Source organism: Rutilus rutilus (assembly GCF_951802725.1).
Source record: "Rutilus rutilus genome assembly, chromosome: 16".
Taxonomy (NCBI): Eukaryota; Metazoa; Chordata; class Actinopteri; order Cypriniformes; family Leuciscidae; genus Rutilus; species Rutilus rutilus.
The window spans coordinates 8,565,838-8,584,691 of NC_140224.1; the positions used below are offsets into that span (position 1 = coordinate 8,565,838).

The following is an 18,854-nucleotide window of genomic DNA, read 5'->3' on the forward strand; positions in this document are numbered from 1 at the left end:
ACCTTTTTCATCTCCGTGCGTGCCGTAACAATGTCTGACGCACCCAACGCTAGCCTAGCTTAGCACAAAGACTGGAGGTAAACGGCTCCAGCTAGCATACTGCCTAGAGCCCTGCACCGGGCAAAACATCCAGCCCTAACCGAGACCTGGCCCGTGGTGTTCAAGCCCTAATCCGGCCCCAGCCCGAAAACGTCTGCAATTTTTCAGCACGAACTGACCCGACACCAACATCAATATCACTTTGAGCTCATAGTTTGGGCTCTTTCTGACGCGCACTCTCTGATGCGCGCTGTCTCTGCTAGACGCACACACATACACACACACACGCTACTAGGTAAAATTTTATTATAGGTCTCAAACATAACTACCACTACCGATAATTATGCCCACAAAAATGAATACTGACTGTCCATTACAGAGAAGCATAAGCATGCAGTAGAGAATATTATATAGCCAAATGTAGCACTGCTACTTGGGCGGAGTGATTTGCTCACAGCGCCTGAGAAGCCCCGTGGTGAGGAGCAGAGTTCGCTCAGAGTTGGAGTAAATCACTCCGCAGAAGTAGCAGTGCTTCGTCTTCTGAGAATATAGTTCCCAGTATGTATACGGTTAGAAAATGGCTGTGTCTCATGTGACCCTGTTATTTGTACACGCTGTGACTATACAAATCACAGCATGTAAATAGGAAAATGTTGGCGTTATTTTGTCACTTATTGGGAGCAGTATGCTAGCTGGAGCCATTTACCTCCAGTCTTTGTGCTAAGATAGGATCACGGTACCCATACATACCTTTTTCATCTCCGTGCGTGCCGTAACTCCGTCTGACGCACCGTCAGACGGAGTTACGGCACGCACGGAGATGAAAAAGGTATGTATGGACTTAACTAACTCTGGGGGATACGGTGAATAAGTTAAAGTCCCAAAAAGTCGGCGTGTTCCTTTAAGTTCATACCAAGATGTCATTGCAGATAAATTAAGGTAATAAAGTTCCGTATTATAGTTACCTATAAAGTTCTATACTGACTTATAAAGCCCTAAACGGCTTAGCTCCAGTCTGTTTAACGGATCTTCTATCGCCCTATAATCCATCGCGCTCTTAAAGATCACTAAATTCAAGGCTTTTGGTCATACCTAGGATATCCAGAACCACCAAAGGAGGGAGAGCATTTTCACATTTAGCTCCAAAACTCTGGTATAGTCTTCCTGATACTGTTCGCTGCTCAGACTCGCTCTCCCAGTTTAAAACTAGATTAAAGTCGCATCTCTTCAGCCAGGCATTCATATAATATTTTTAATCTTACAGTTCAAACTATAATCCGGCCTCTAGTTCATAAATGCCAGAGGAGAACTGGCCCCCGACTGAGCCTGGGTTCTCCCTAGGTTTTTTTTTCTCCATTGGGTCACCTGATGGAGTTTTAGGACACCATTAGGTCACTTGATGGAGTTTTTCGGTTCCTTGCCACTGTTGCCTTTGGCTTGCTCAGTTGGGGATATTTTGGGGATATTTAATTTGATTTTATCAATCAATGAATTCCATTAGAAACAAACCTTGTTGTATTACTTTAATTTGTGAAGCTGCTTTGATACAATCTGTATTGTGAAAAGCGCTATACAAATATACTTGACTTGACTTGACTTAAAGATAATAAAGTATGGAATAAGATTGAATTTCAGGCATGACAAGGACATCCAGCAACTCTAGCTCTTCAATGCTCACCACAAAGATAAAATACATTCCTTCAGGGTGGTATAAGATTCTGATCACTCAGTCTGGAGTTTTACAATAATGCCAGCATAATGTGTGCAACAATGTCATTTCTTATGTAGACAGTTGTAGGATTTATTTATTGCCCATTATTCTAGATTTTATCAGCATTCATTTCGATTTCAGATACAGTTCTTGGTCATAATTTAAATATTTAAAAATATTAATTATTTTATGTGATAATTACTTATGTATTGTATTTCAATGAAAATGTATTGTTATTACTGACACATTTGTGAGGCAAAAGAAGTTAGAAACTATTATCCTAAGATAAAATTAAAAGGGCCTGTTACCCTCGTTAGTTCCATGAAACCACTTATCATTACATGCTTAGTATAATATTGCAAATTTCAACAACATTAACATTTATGTTAATAAATGTTATGAACAGCATGTTTGGCCATGCTGTATTGGTTGAGCTACAGGAATAATCAATAGGCTAATGATGTTTGTTTTTTTCTATATAGGCCTATTATTTTGAAATAATGTAACTTATTTTATATATCTGAATTTATCCACATTTCTATTCCTTACTGTAAAAGTTCTTTTTTTAGTTAAAAGTTCTTTTAAACTTTCTATTCATCATAGCATCATGAAATAAAAATGTAAATAACTGTTTTCAACATTGATAATAATCATAAATGTTTCTTGAGCATCAAATCATCATATTAGACTGATTTCTGAAGGATCATGTGACACTGAAGACTGGAGTAATGATGCTGAAAATTCAGCTTTGATCACAGGAATAAATGACACTTTACTGTGTATTCACATAGAAAACAGCTGTTTTAAATTGGAATAATATTTCAAAAAATACTGTTTTTGTTTGCATTTTGAATCAAATAAATGCAGCCTTGGTGAGCAAAAGATACTTCTTTTAAAAACATAAAAAATCTTACTGACCCCAAACTTTTGTGTATATATATATATATATATATATATATATATATATATATATATATATATAGATAGATAGATATATATATATATAGATAGATATATGTGTGTGTGTGTGTGTGTGTGTGTGTGTGTGTATATATATTACAAACAGACTTCCAGCATTTCTTTTCTTTTATTCCATAGCTGGATATAGTTTATTTAGCTTGCTTAAAATAATTTTCTCTTGTTTAGTAATTTTTTTTTTGATTGCAGTCTTTTTCTGATTCCATTGTTTCCTTGGATTTGCTTCTCAGTTCCATGCAATTTTAAGCTTTTCTTGGTTCATTCCATGTTTTATAGGCAACCTCTATCATGCTAATTCAGATTAGCACAGTTGGTTTTAAATTAATCTGGTTTATTTTAGTTCAGGACTCCATAGTCCAGGGGTGCTTCTCAATATCCCTCCTCGTCTCCTCTCTCCTCCGTCCTCCATCCTATGACCCGGAAACCGATCGAGCACAGCCATCTTGAAGGACATCTCAATTCTCTAATTGCACCGCGAGGAGTCGAGGATCGAGGAGTGAGGAGGCTTCCTGAGGAGTCATGAGCGAGGGTACACAGGTGTATCCTATGCGGAAGAGTTTTATCGACTAAAACGTGACGCACGTATAAATTCTCCTCCCCCTTCACATCGGTCACAATAATTTTGATTTATACTTTACTTTTGCAGTTTATATAAACCACACATCTCACATATTTCAACAGGGTATCTTTCTTTATTATTATTTATTATGAATTTCTTAAATAAACAAATTTCAACAACATGAGGGCAGATCCTCTGAGCGCTGCTGATGACGCGATGAAGTGACGCTCGAGTCATCAAGGATTCCAATGTATAAAAAAAGCTTTCATTCGATCCCTCCGTCCTCGCGTCTTTTCCTTGCAGCCTTTCCTCGCATCCTACAGGGGGCGGAGCTGAGACGCGAGGAAAGGAAGCGAGGAGAGGAAACGAGGATGCACAAATAAGAATTGAGAAGCACCCAGTGTGTCAGATAAGAGAGACATACAAAATGTGCAGAGCAGTGGGTCACGAGGACTGGAATTGGGAACCACTGCCCTAAGTGATTTATTTTGATATCTAAATTAACAGGAAAATAGTGCACTTACTGTAATACAATATTGGACAATTTCAGTGAACATAATTTTCACAGCCACAGATAAAAGTTTAAGCTAGTCCCAGAATAAAATGCGTTATTGAGCTGTTTTAACTGGAACCAACTTGCACTGATATATCTTAAAATATGTCAGTGCCATTGTCTTGTCTCAAGATACACACCAGTAATGTTTTAAGGCATGTTAATAAAAGCTACATAAATGTCCTAATTTAACTAAAGCCTAGGCTACTCCTTGCTTAATCGCTTAGTCGCAAGAGGAATAATAGTGTGCAACTGTGCATTAAACTCGAGCGGAAAACGAGAGCGGAGGCACAAAAGAGCTTCCGCTCTCGTTTTGACTCTTGACAGGCTAGGGTAGAGCCGTAATATGCCAGGGGTGCTTCTCAATATCCCTCCTCGTCTCCTCTCTCCTCCGTCCTCCATCCTATGACCCGGAAACCGATCGAGCACAGCTATCTTGAAGGACATCTCAATTCTCTAATTGCACCGCGAGGAGTCGAGGATCGAGGAGTTAGGAGGCTTCCAGAGGAGTCATGAGCGAGGATACACAGGTGTATCCTATGCGGAAGAGTTTTATCGACTAAAACGTGACGCACGTATAAATTCTCCTCCCCCTTCACATCGGTCACAATAATTTTGATTTATACTTTACTTTTGCAGTTTATATAAACCACACACCTCACATATTTAAACAGGGTATCTTTCTTTATTATTATTTATTATGAATTTCTTAAATAAACAAATTTCAACAACATGAGGGCAGATCCTCTGAGCGCTGCTGATAATGCGATGAAGTGACGCTCGAGTGATCAAGGATTCCAATGATAAAAAAAACTTTCATTCGATCCCTCCGTCCTCGCGTCTTTTCCTTGCAGCCTTCCCTCGCATCCTACAGGGGGCGGAGCTGAGACGCGAGGAAAGGAAGCGAGGAGAGGAAACGAGGATGCACAAATAAGAATTGAGAAGCACCCTCAGAGTAGGTCAACTCAGAGTTGATTGAACTAACTCATTTCAGCTGTTCTGAAACCAAAAACTCAGAGTTTCCCATCTCAGGGTAAGTCAACTCAGAGTTGAAGTTTTAACTCAGAGTTGGTTGAACCTCCTTATTGAAACAGGCCCCTGGATTTGACTACTGATTTTGGATTTCCCTTTAATAAATACTTACTGCTATTGGATCTCCCTGTTTCCCGTGTGTGGTATCGTGACACTTTGTTTCTGTTGGCAAACTTCTACTATTTTTTTTTTTTTACCGATGGTGCCTTTTTTTCAGGTTTAGCCTATAAAGCAAATACTCGCTTTATTCCTGTTTTCTGCTTCTGCATATAATAGAGCCAGTTGAATAAATAATGCAGCGATAATTGTGTGGGTGTGTTGGTATGGATGTCAGAGTGTGGTTTGTATGTGTGTAATAAAACAAATGTGTGCATGTATGTGCCTGTAATATTTGAGCTGTGTTTCCCCAAGGATTGGGGAGGTTAGGGTTAGGGTTACCCAGCCCCCCAAAACAATGGTTGGGGAAACACTGTTTGAGAGAGAAAAACTCTACTGCAAATCCCAAATCCAACCACTGTGTGTCCCAGTGAGTTTTGCTGGCATATAATGAGGAAAATGTGGAACTGCGCCCACACAAAATCTTACTGAAAGCTCATTCTTTGAGATAATAACCTTAAATTTGGAACACAACTGTTTTAGATTTATGGCTTTGATTTTCTAGCAGTTTTCTAGTACAACATGTTTCATAAAATACACATTTTATATAAAATAATGTTCATAAATCAAACCTTCATAACCAACTCTTTTTACTCTTTAAACTTTTAAAACAGCTCAAACATGCATTTTAGTCTTGGACCATATAGGCTTAAACCAGGGGTGCCCAACCCTGCTCCTGCCGATCGACTGTCCTGCACAGTTCATCTCCAACCCTAATCAAACACACCTGCCTTTAATTTTCAAGCGATCCTGAAGACGTTAATTGTTTGCTTCAGGTGCATTGGTTGCAATTAGGGTTGGAGATAAACTGTGCAGGACAGTTGATCGGCAGGAGCAGGGTTGGGCACCCCTGGCTTAAACCTTGTCTGTGAAAGCAGGGGTTAATTTAATATTTTAAATGCTCATTATTATGGTTTAGTATTTCTCCCCCAACTAATCGACTAATGGCTTAAATGAACGACTAATAGTCGACTAGGAAATTCTTTAGTCAGGGCAGCCCTAAATTTGATACTCTCATCTCTTGTTTTAAAATGGATTTTTGTTGACCTGTAGCTTTCTATTCTCTATCGTTCACAGGAAGAAGTTAACAAACTTTTCCCACAGCAGCAAATGGAAATCAGCCTCAAACTACGTGGCTAAGCGCTACATGGAGACTGTGGACAGAGAGGTTTACTTTGAGGATGTGAAGTTACAAATGGAGGCTAACTTATGGGGCGAGGAGTTCAATCGCCACAGGCCTCCCAAACAGGTACTTCTCTGGTGAATGTTGTTAATGTTCATAAAACAGCTGTCACAGTTTGAATGTAAACTAGGTTTTACCATTCAAAACTGGTTTGAACAATTATGGGGGGGCGGAACAAGCTGAATTATTAATCCAGGACTGAATGTAGGCTAATTGTTAAATAACAATTTAACAGTGATAATAATGTAGCTATCATTAGCCTAAAGTTTAGCTAAAACTTCAGCCGGTAGGGTTGGAAAATAGCCAATTGCCAAATAAATCAGAATTTTTGGGCTAAATGGCGATGTATGGTAGTATAATCTGAGTATTTAATTATTATTTTTCTATTTGAATAAAAAAAAAAGCTGTATTTTTTTTATATATATTTAATATCCTGATCAATACTGTCCTACAAACAATGTTCATATTGAAGGTTATAAAAACAAACATAGTGTAACCTTGCAGTCTATCTGCAGTCTATCCAAAAAAGGGGTCAAATCACATTACATTCTAACATTGCAACATTACAATCTAAAAACAAAATAATGCTTTTTAAAGAAGTATTTAAATTTACTAAACTTAAAAAAAACAAAACAAACAACAAAAAAAAGCTAATAGGCTATCATAAAAATACACATGTAGGTTTGAAATTCTCTAGCACATTTATGTTCACCAACAACAACAAATATTCAAGAACAAATATTTTAGCTAAATATTTTTAGAATATATATAAATTTAGTGCTAATGTATATTTTAGTCAGAATAATTGCGCTCCTATTCTATTGCGCTCCGTCTGTTCGGCGCGCATGCACGCGGCGGCGCTCGTTCACGGAAGTTTAGCTTGCAGAAAGCTCGCCCACTCATGACAGCAAACTGGAAATATTGACTTTCTAACATTTACAGATGGAGAATATGTCCTTGAAATGTAAGTTATGCACTGAGGAAATTATTGGATGTCACTTCAGCTTATGGCTAAATATTATTAGCGGTATATTTGTTTCCACCAATTGCTGCACAAGTGAAGTTTACGTATGATGACGGAAGCAAGTTAGTGCGAGCCCTCCCGGAACCCATAGGGGCTGTTTACACCTGGCCACTTCATTCGTTTTCTCAGATCGGATAGCTATCTGATTTATCAAACGATCCCATTTACACCTGGTCACATAAATGTGTTTTTGCGAAACGGATTTAAATCCGATCTTCAGTTCCCGCGCTATATGCAGATTTAATGGAGTGCACGTCACCGAAAGCAACAGATATGAGCTGCATTTTTTTGATGATCATCTCAAATTTCAAAATCAAAGACCGCAATAAGAGAGAGCAGCAACAGCCCTGGTAAGATCATTTCGTTTCTTTTACTTTTAATGATGATGATTGTGTGTTAAGCGTCTGCGACTTACTTTCACTTTGATTTGTGACAGTTTGCACGTTGGCTTGATGAATAGCTTCTCATCTGCGGTGACGCGCGTGTTCCAGTAGCGTCGTCATATCTGGCTATAACATTACATAATAGCCTATAAAACGCTCTCACACGTTTATTTTTTAGCATTTTTGGGAGGAGTACAATTTACATATGTGGTTTCAACAACCAGATGCATTTACACTTGTTCAGTAACAGTTTCGTCTGGAATGCGGCCCAGGGGCCTCATTTATAAAGCTTGCGTACGCACAAAACTGGGCTGAAAACATGCGTACGCCAGTTCCTGCGCAAAAGGTGGGATTTATAAAGAAAAACTTGACGGGAAAATTTGCGCACCTGCACGCAAACTCTGACCAATGCGTACGAACGTTTTGGAGATGGAGCACTTTGGCGACACCGATGGTGAGCTGGAGTAAATGTATTTTTGGTCACTTTTATACAGAAAATCTAAAGAAAATTAAACATATACAGAAAGATTATACAAATACAATTTCAATCACCAAGCCTGTCACTTGAAGCAAATATCCATTCCTTCTTAAATGTCCGCGGCAGCGAGCGTGTTGAGCCGTTTAGTGAAACTGACGCAAATAACAGTTTAAATAAATAAAATACTTCTGATATAAATATATTAAATATGCCATTCAAATTAATGGACTTAAACATGAAATCATTATTGAAGTAACAACATTTTTTTAAATTCAATCATTAGAAATATTTGTTGTGGATGCGATTGTTTTTGAACACTTTTCCTGTGGCGTGCTTTAATGTTTAACCACAGAGATAATTGCTTATCATGATAATACCAGATTGTCTGAGAAAATAGTTTCGTGCAAATAATGCCCAAGGCCTATCTGTTTCCATTAAAAATATAAATCAATTAAAAATACAATTCGGCAAGTGGAAAAGATTGAGAAAAACTTTCTCTGAAATGTATTTTACACTATTTGATTTATGTAGGCTATTCAAAAACAAGGCAAGGATAGACAACTACTTGATTTGTATTAATGTAATGTTTCTTGTACCGTTTATATCATTTGCATATGATTATTCATCCACGTGATAACGTTTAAGTTATCACGTGGATGAATAATCATATGCAAATGATATGTAGATGAGGATCTGCATAGTAAAACTAGGCGTTGTAAGCTCCATATATGTTTATTTCGGGTGGAGACGCATGTACGCACAATCTTCCGCTGACTGGGATTTATAAATTGAATTCTGCGCAGGTTCTGGCGTACGCACAGTTTTATAAGTCTGAATATTTTTTTTGCCTTTCGGGCGCACGTACACTTTTAGTAAGGTTCCTACGCACAGTTTTATAAATGAGGCCCCTGGTCTTTTCATGATCGGATAGCTATCCGATCTGAGAAAACGGATGAAGTGGCCAGGTGTAAACAGCCCCATAGAGAATGCATTGCTGTGCCTGCAGTTTGAAAAAAAAAAAATCTTTGAATGTAAGTCTATGGAAACACTCTTGGCGATTTTCGGCCATAGTGAAATCGCCCAAAAAGAGGCGGTACTCCACAGAACGTGACTTTGCGCTGATTGGACTATATCCAGAGGCAGAATAACAGTAAGTGACTGCTAGCGTAACTCTGTGGTTGAATGAGATTGTGATTGAAAAAGTCCCTTTCACACTTTGGTGGTGTGTCGCCCGATCGCCCTAATGAAGACACCGCCGATATCCCATCATTATTAGGTTGACATCATGCAGATGTGTGTTGTGGAAATGACTAGTCGCCCTGGGAGCCCTTTGTTTCACCTGGAACACTACATTGAGGGGAAGTACACAAAGTACAACTCCAACTCTGGTTTCGTGAGGGACGATAACATACGCCTTACACCCCAGGTTGTCAAGGATGTATCAAATCTAAATCTGTTGTCCCAGTGAAATGATGTCTGATTATTTATTGGCAATGATGTTTTTGTGGCTTTAGGAATTTAGTCATTTCACATTTGAGCGCTCTGGACACCAGCTGATAGTGGTGGACATTCAGGGTGTTGGGGACCTTTATACAGATCCTCAGATCCACACTGAGAAGGGGACTGACTTTGGAGATGGCAACCTGGGTATTTATCAATATCCTGCATTTTTTCTCCTTATAAACTTGAAGACTTGTTATAAATTTGATTTGTCTTAAGCACAAGTACTTTAAGCATGAGGAACATTTTAGTAATGCACTGAAATTTTGGCAACTGAATATATTTGGCATAAATTAAATTTCAGTTATGGATGAAACATTGACTGAAACAGTGATGTTTAATTAGTACAACTCCAATGATGCGTTTTTTTCTGACTGTGTAAGTGTCTTTTTCATGCACACGATGTGGATAAACTACAACAAAATGCTAACTGTATAAATTTCAGTTATGGATGAAACATTGACTGAAACAGTGATGTTTAATTAGTACAACTCCGATGATGCGTTTTTTTTTTTTTGACTGTGTAAGTGTCTTTTTCATGCACACGATGTGGATAAACTACAACAGATAATTATGTCAGCTGTGTGGACAATATAGCCTACATTTTTTGTTTTTAATCGATCTTCATTATGATGAACCGAGATGTTTTAGTCTATGCTGTTTTTAAAACACAAAACATTATTTGTAGTGCACCCAGTGGCGTAACTTTGTTTTAAAAAGTGGGTTGGGGGTTGGGAGGTGGGAGGTTGGAGGTTGGGGTTGGGGTTGGGGTTGGGGCTGGGGCTGGGGCGTTTAACAATGCTAAATCATAAAACAGATGTACAATAACATTACGATGTCCAGCAATCGATTTAAATACTACATTGATTGGGTTTAAGTGGTCATTCAATGAGGGCTATTATATGTTGCTCCAACTAGTTTTAAGCGTGTATTTAAGTGGTCCAGTGGTAGAACTTTTGACAAGCGTGACCGAGGTTCTGAGTTCTAATCCACACTCATATCGTTTTTTTGTTTGTTTTTTTCATCAAAACTGATTATGTTTTTCAGTGGTTGTATATCATGCAGGAACACGTTTGTGTGCATTTTGTTTTGTAATTTCACCGGATCGAATAGAGAGTCTCTCCACAACGGATTGAAGCTCGTCCGAGTGAAGACTGTGCGCGAGCCACAAACTAAACACAGTATCCGCGCCACTGATCGCAGCGGCAACGAGCACTTTGATCAGCTGATTTAAAAAAAACAACACATTTCAGCGCTAGATCGCCTCTTATTTAAAAAAAGAACGAAATGAATGCGCTAGTTAACTGGAGATGTTTTGTTTATTTGTATTGGTAGGCTACATTCGTGCCGCGAGATGTTTCAAAAGTGGTGGGGACAATATCGACCTTAGAAAATAGTGGTGGGGACATGTCCCACCCATCCCACCCGCAAATTACGCCTATGAGTGCACCTACCATCAAGCTTTGTAACTTTTGGGGCCCTATTTTAACGATCGAAGCTCATGGTCTAAAGCGCACGGCATAAGTCCGAATTCACTTTTGCTAGTTCAACGACGGGAAAAATGGTCGGTGCGCTCGGCGCATGGTCAAAAAGGGTTGTCTCTATTCTCTTAATGAGTAATGGGTGTGTTTTGGGCGTAATGTGCAATAAACCAATCAGAATCTCATCTCCCATTCCCTTTAAAAGCCAGTTGTGCTCGCCCCATGGCGGATTCGCTATTTACATGGCGGAATTTGCAAGCGGAAAAACTGAACACTTCACTAGCGAGGAAACGGATCTGAGCAGACCATCTACAGTACAAGGCGTTGTTGACCCGCCTGTAGGCGCATATTACTAACGCGCTCTTTAAATAACAAAACAAATATTGCGAATAAAACGAGGTGTGTTCAGGTGCATTGTTGGCACGTTGCTATTTTGAGGCACAAATTTTTCCTGAAAGCCAAAATATTTCAAATGCACAGATTAAAAGGCAACTGAAATAGACTGCGCCATTGACCAACTGAAACCTGGTCTAAAGTCAATGGCGCAGTCTATTTCAGTTGCCTTTTAATCTGTGCATTTGAAATATTTTGGCTTTCGGGAAAAATTTGTTTTTGTGCATCACTAGTAATGGTTGTCTTATGTATGTTGTGTGTGTGTGTGTGTGTGTGTGTGTGTGTGTGTGTGTTTCAGGTGTGCGTGGCATGGCTCTTTTCTTCCACTCTCACCTGTGTAATAAGATCTGTAGGAGTATGAGCCTCACTCGCTTTGACCTGTCCCCTGCTGAAATTGCACAACTGGACTTCACCAACAAATTGCTGGTTTGTACAAGATCCTTATGTAAGCTCTATATACGTAACATGGGCTCATCAGTAGGATTGCCTGGGGCTAGTGTGAGAAGTTTGGACCAGTTGATGGAACCGCCCAATAGACGGTGCTGTATTTATATGCTGCAGTGATGACGGCCAGTAGGCCATCCTGGAAGTGGCATCCGCCTGGTTCCCTCAACAAAAACCCAATCGGATTTTACCATTGGCATTTGGATTTTTGCAGAAAATAAGCTCTGACCAACGAAAGATTATGATTCTTACTTGTTTTGTTCGTCATGGTAAACATCACAAATGAAAACAGCTTTTATTAAATTTGAAGCCTCGAGTCCCACAAAGGAGCTCCATAAGGATAAAAGGAGGAGTGATGACAATGGAAGGCGAGAGAGGACCAGGCTTGGGACATTAAAGGAATAGTTCACTTCAAAATGAAAATTCTGTCATCATTTACTCACCCTCAAGTTGTTTCAAAACTGTATGAATTTCTTTCTTCTGCTGAACACAAAGGAAGATATTTTGAAAAAGTTCATTTCCAGCTTGGCTGACGGCAGCCTTTTTGGATATAGGGCTCTCAAAGATTTTCCCCACATTTTTGTGAGGGGCACCCCGACAAATTTTTTTCTTTAACCTTTATAGATGACAAATCCAGTGAGAAACGAACCTTCCCTCTCCACGGTCACGGAATTGCTATATATGACCCAACTACCTTCCCAATAAGCTAATTCAAAAATAAAAGATAAAAAAAATAAAAAATAAACCTTCAGTGTACAACTACCTAAACTATTCTACTTGAGAAAATGCGAAACATACAATAGTAGCACCCTATCAAAAAATGGAAGTCACGTGACATGCTTCCCTGGTCACTACCAGGGGGGCAGGGTTTCATAAAATATTGAAGCTTCCCCGGGCGCCGCCATTGATTAGCGGACCATCACCTGCTGTTAGCATTGCATTGACTCCCGTTCATTTTGGCGTCACTTTGACAGCGAATAACTTTACATCTGAGGCGTTTAAAGACTCCATTTGTCCATTATTTATTTCTAAAGAAACACGAAAATGTATAACTACTCCACTACTTTGTATCTTACGTAGATGCAGTTTTTGTCATAACCACGCAACTCTCTGTCGCACAGTAGAGAAATTACCGTATGGACAGGAGGAGAAGCTCGCGGGTAATCGGGGGGTCTTGGAGGCCAAATGACAAAGTAATTAATCAGAATACTTAGCAAAAGTTGCTCCTGCTCCTATAGCTCATGGACACCTCCTACTCACACTCTCCGTCTCTGCAAGTTTCGGAAGGGAATGATTCAGATTTCTCTTGGCACAGCTACTAGAAGACAGATGGGTTGCTCACGTCACATCTACGTCATCAAGCTCAGTTTGAGTCTGCGCAGTACGGTCAGCCATCAGGAAGTGAGTGCTTCTAATTGACTTTACTTTTCTCCGTTGAAACCTATTATAAAAAATATATAAAAAACAATTAAATATAGGATAAACGTGAATCCAATGTGTAGGCTTACTTGCAATTTTATTAGCAGGGTACTCGTAATATCGCGTCTAAAGACAACTGAGAAAGTCTGAACACAAACAAAAAGCCCCCCAAAAGAAAAAAATCTCCATGTTTACGGTGCTGATGCGATGTAAGGTGGCGCTGCCAATAAAGCACCTAAAAGCTGTCACAAAGAACCGATTTTAAGAACCAAAATGAATGATTATGAATATGTAAAATATAGCAGGAGACATTTTAATTGTTTAAACAAGTGTTTTCTGTGCAAAGATGAAGTTGACAATGCTGACTCGATCTTCGCAGTATGCCTGAACGCGCCCGAGAGAAATGCACATATACGAATTATAAGCAGAGAACAGTCAGTTTTCTTTTGTTTTGAATTGTTCTGTTTAAAATTAGACATTTCAAGCTTTCTATGTCTCAGGTCTGTGAGGCAAGTAGGCTACCTTATACGCTGAATTTCGGTTAATTTATGAGATCAGCTCCAGTTCACGCGCCCGCGCCTCCGTGTCCTGATTAAATATTTTCTATTATATTTAGGCCTACTTCTTATTAAATCCTGGCAATTGGGTGATGAAACATTGATTAAAATTAAGATACAATTAATACAAAACGAAATACAATTTAAAGACAGGCTTTTTGCTTTCTGTCTGACTCTGAGGTCTCTGTGAAAGTTTTAAAGCAGTCTTTTTGTGCCGCTTTGAGAGCGCTGCACGTCCGTAAGGGTGAACAGTCCCATCCGAACAATTATTATTATTCTTTTTTTTATATATATATATATTTTTGTGAAATAGGCTACATTTCTAAATTAATGCGACTTATAGTCCAGTGCGACTTAGGCTATATTATGTTTTTTCTTCTTCATGACGCATTTTTTTACTGATGCGACATATACTCCGGAACGATTTATAGTCCGGAAAATACGTTAAGTTATATAGCCTATTCTTTCTGTGAGGCCCGGTACCAAATGTCCCACGGACCGGTACCGGTCCGCGGCCCGGGGGTTGGGGACCTCTGCTCTAGACATGACATCTTCAAGCTACTCCCCTTCACCTTTACCAGTGAATATGTTCATATTCGTTTTGTTCATATTACATTTTTATCGTTAGTTTGAATTACATTAATTTGACAGAGAGCATTCGCTAATGTTGACCAAGCTACCACCAACGTAACCAGAGCTGCCAACTATCACGCATTCACCGTGAGACACACGCAATTGACACTTTTCACACGCTCTCACGCCACACATCAATTTTCTTGCGCACAGAAAAATCGCAAAGCAAAGAGGACACGGAGACCAACAGACTAGACAGAGCCGGTTAGTTATGATATAAAAAAAATCTCAGCTCTCAGATTCTGTCAATTTTATTACGCAATTCAAACAATAAATACCGTTTTGGCGCTTGTAAATGTTACGTGACAGATCCCTAGCGCACGTGAACCGATCATCTCTAGTAGCTAATAGTAAAAAACACGAACACTGTTGAAAGATACAATAGGCTACAACTTACCGAAATGTATTCCTCATACATAATATCGACCAATCAGTGTTTTTTATCAGCGTGAAGAGGTCAATAACATAGCTGGAAAACAATTATGTCAGATTTACCTCAGGAAAGCCATTTAATAAACATAATATAGGTTGTTATAATAAACAGTCTATAGAAATGTTGCGTCGAACCTCATTTCTTTCATGTCCATTAGTTGTCTCCAGCGATGGAAAGCAGTGCCAATGTTTACTCTGGTTCTGTTCCTTTTTTTATCAGATTTTATTTGCGATTCCGAGCGCGTTTTATCCCTGCAGCGGGTGGGTGTGGTGGTGGTAAGGGTCTCTTGCCAAGGGCTGCAGCCATTCTTCCGCTCTCTTCCCTGAACTGAAATGTAGTAGTGGGCTGTATTTTCCACACGATTGACATCAGGTTCAAGTACGCCCACAAGCCGTGCGAGTTATTCATGTATTGCAGTTGGGCTGGTGGTGGTTATGTTGCCCGCATACCGCCTCCCATGGCCGAAACTGGTATTACGACACCTGTCGGGCCGTGGCTAGTAATGCTAATGCTAATTCAGGTTGATATCTCTGCAGCACTATAACTTGTCATTTTTTTAATGACATCATCGCCCTTATTTCTTCTCATTCTTTTGATGCGTGTAGCTCATTTTTTGGATATTTTTACCTCAATTTTTACACATGGCACCTTTAAAGTTTTTACTTGCTTTAAAAACAACAAACCACTGAGAGAAAACAAACTATTAATTTCAAAAAATTTAAAAGATTAAACAAAGAATCAGAAAACAAAAACAAAACACGCCAGCAACCCAGCGTGGCAAAACAAAACAAATCAACTCCCTCCTTCTCTCTCCCCCGCTTCTGGTCTGCGTCACTTTTATAACAGGGTGTGACCATTCAGCCATTCAGGTGTGATGATGATGATTGTCAGCCAACAGCACCGCCCTAAGAGGTGATAGCGGAGAAAGTGAAAGTAAAATAAAAACAACAACAGAACACCATATCCTCTGAGCACGTAACAGTTCCCCTGCATCCTCTTTTCCAAGGCTGGAGAGGTTTTGTCCAAGAAGAGGAATCGTCTAAACCCCAACACACTTGAAAAAATTCTGTTTCTCAGTAAAAATCAATTGTAATCTTTCCTTCACCCACCCCAAACTGCAGTGTTGCAGTTTGCTCCTCCCCAGTCCCATAAGCACTAAAACTAATGAGTAACAGTTCACTGCACAAAAAACCCCCAGAAAACCATGCTAAACCCAGGGTTTTTCCCCTGCTAAACCCAGTGTTTTTCCCCTGCTAAACCCAGGGTTTTTCCTGCATAGAAATTACAAGGCGGCTGCCAACATCAAATTTCGTGCAGCCTCCCGCTCTCGACAAAACTCGGACAGACAGTCACATGCTCAGATACACTTTTTCCACCATGACGGTTCTGTTGCGGGTTCCTGGCCTGTGTCCATTCTCAAACCATAGGCTATAGTTTGCCAATAGTGTTGCGCAGATCATAATCCGCGGATCAGGCGGGCCAAGAAATAAAAACATAACATTCTAATTAATCGAGGGTGGATGACAGATAAATCATTATAATGTGTTGAGTTTAATACAGACATGGAACTCTCATCACGGTAAAATGCATTGAACATGCGTCACTCTTTTACTTTTTAGTTTTCTTAATTCTCTTCAGGGAAAACCATTCAAGGAAAACATATCAGCACTGTAAAAAATGAATCATGAGTCTTGTAATTTTCATAAAAAAAATGTAGGTGGTCATTAAAAATATGTATATTTTATTAAGAAAATTGTGGTTCAGTGTTTTATTGAAAATATTGAGAACATTTCACTAATAACACCAAGAGATGCATTTTCCTATTTTTTTTTTTTAAGGAAACATACACAATTTTAAGGCTTGAATTGAGGAACTGATAAACCTCATAAAATTAAGGAAAAGGGGCTACCTATTTATTTTAAGAGAATTAGCTCATTTATGCGGTTTTATTTAGAGACACCATTGTTTGTTCCCAGCATGCTTTGCACATGGCTGGAAATGGAGAGTAAATCTTGAAATGAAGTGTTATTTCATGTGTTTTTGAGTACAAGGAAACATCTGTTAATGTTTAATGTTCAGGTATGTTTGACATTTGAAAGAGTTTCTATTATGTTAAAGTTTTGATCATTACCATTGTGCAGAAGAGTAGGGCTTATGGTTAGGTTGTGAATAACTGAATTTTTTTAATATTCTGAAGCACGTTGTTTTATACATATAGCAATAACTCTGCTAATGATAGAGCAATAACAAGTTTGATTCTGTGCTGTCTTTGCAGCATACAGTCTTTTTATAAAATAATATATCTCAAAGTTAAATATAAACAGGTCATATCCATTCACTTGACTTCACACAATTTTGAGAATAAAAAATACTTCAAATAAAAAAGCAAATTTTTTTTTTTAATTCATTATGTCATAGACTAAATAAATGAGGGCATTTTACATGATTTATTCAGGTAGATTCCATGAATGAAATCAAGCTTTAACTACTCAAAAATATTATGTGTAATATTGTTACCATAATTTTATGTAAATAGCAGTAACATTTTTTACAGTGAGGGCTCGACACTAACATTTGTCTGGGACACGTGTTTTTTTTTTAAGGGACAAGTGAAAGAGAATTGTACTGGCCCAACTGGACAAATGCCCTGATTAAAACTATTTTTAATAAAAAAAATAACTAGGGAATCACCGAAAATGCAAGGATGATTCTGATTTTATTTCATTGTCATTGATAGCCTACAGTAACAAAGTTGCGCTGTTGAGGCTCGCCCAGTTATTTATAACATATTATACAGTTAAGAACCATCACATGACCAGAGTGCTGTTTTCCTGAATACCATCACGATTGAAACCGAGACACTGATTTCATTACAGTTCAGTAAATAAATTGTTAAAATTAAGTCACTTACATTTTAGACGCAACGACTGTTTTTGTTCTGTTTCAGCAGCGAAAATAGTTCCAAACAAAAATCACAGCAGAACCATTGTGCATCTCACAGGAACACTCAGCCATGTTATATTACTGAATGATTCAGCGTTTTGAACGAATCAGTTGAGTCAAAGATTCAATTACCCATTCAAACTGCCTCATTCTGAATAAATCAGCCATTTGAACACTGAATGACTCGCTCATTAAAGGAAAACTCCGGTCAATTTTAACATTTTTTTGTACATTTGGAGTGCTGTCAATACAGAGAACAACGACAAAAATCGGTGTTGCCTACACAGAGTTATTCTATTTTTAAAATTTGCGCCCTGTTGACTTCAATGGGACAATGTTTAAAGGAGAACTCGGTAACTCTAGCGAACTCTAGTCACTTCTTCGCTGATTTTCCCTTTTGTTGTCGCATGTTTTCCCCACGAGCTCCCCCTACAGCTGTGGGGGGGTGTATATTTCACAACACAGTCGTAAAAAAACTCACTTGCGGCGGCCTCCTCCCCCTCTCTACCGCTGCGCATTTGTTTTGATCGGAGCAAGCCAACTGTATCATGTGGAGCTATGTCTACCGAGGTGGGTAATCTGGTAATACATCATACATGCGTGTTTGTTTATGTCGAATTGCCGTAAAGCAATTTGTGTTTCGCGCTCGTTCTCATTCTCGTTCTCGCTTCTCACGAGACTTCCAATTTCTATCTTGCCGGGACGGTAGTCCCCAAGTTGCAAGGTTGGTTTTCCGCCTGGGAACGCTGGGGGGAGCGGGGAAAGTCACCAATGTCACCAGAACAGGTTGTTTAACCATCCAAATGATTTCTAGACAGTTTTATTACGTTAAAAAAGTTACCAAGTTCTCCTTTAAACCTGCTTTTAGCCTCTTAACATCCTTGATGTGTCATTACAAGTGCACAGACAATGTGAGTGATTCCTTCAGAGTGAACATGGTGAATCTGACTGCAGT

At 38.9% G+C, this 18,854-nt stretch overlaps 1 protein-coding gene and 1 long non-coding RNA gene across 3 annotated transcripts; one reads left to right on the plus strand and one right to left on the minus strand.

Annotated features, from left to right (window-relative positions):
• The first annotated feature begins 5,858 nt into the window (after positions 1–5,858).
• Positions 5,859–12,955, plus strand: LOC311306080 (eukaryotic elongation factor 2 kinase-like). Of its 2 annotated transcripts, XM_084434265.1 has the most exons (4): positions 6,017–6,277; positions 9,373–9,522; positions 9,611–9,743; positions 11,769–12,955. In XM_084434265.1, the coding sequence occupies exons 1-4, from the start codon at positions 6,176–6,178 to the stop codon at positions 12,032–12,034; spliced, it is 651 nt and encodes a 216-aa protein (XP_084290391.1). In that variant the 5' UTR covers positions 6,017–6,175; the 3' UTR covers positions 12,035–12,955. The 2 variants fall into 2 exon arrangements, with proteins under 2 accessions (XP_084290392.1, XP_084290391.1); XM_084434266.1 differs by lacking the exon at positions 9,373–9,522 and having other exon boundaries at positions 5,859–6,277.
• LOC311306082 lies at positions 12,915–16,350 on the minus strand. The gene is made up of 3 exons (XR_014630133.1): positions 15,091–16,350; positions 14,921–14,992; positions 12,915–13,355 (listed from the first exon to the last, which is right to left on the minus strand). It is a non-coding gene; the product is annotated as an uncharacterized lncRNA (long non-coding RNA).
• Positions 16,351–18,854: the final 2,504 nt, after the last annotated feature.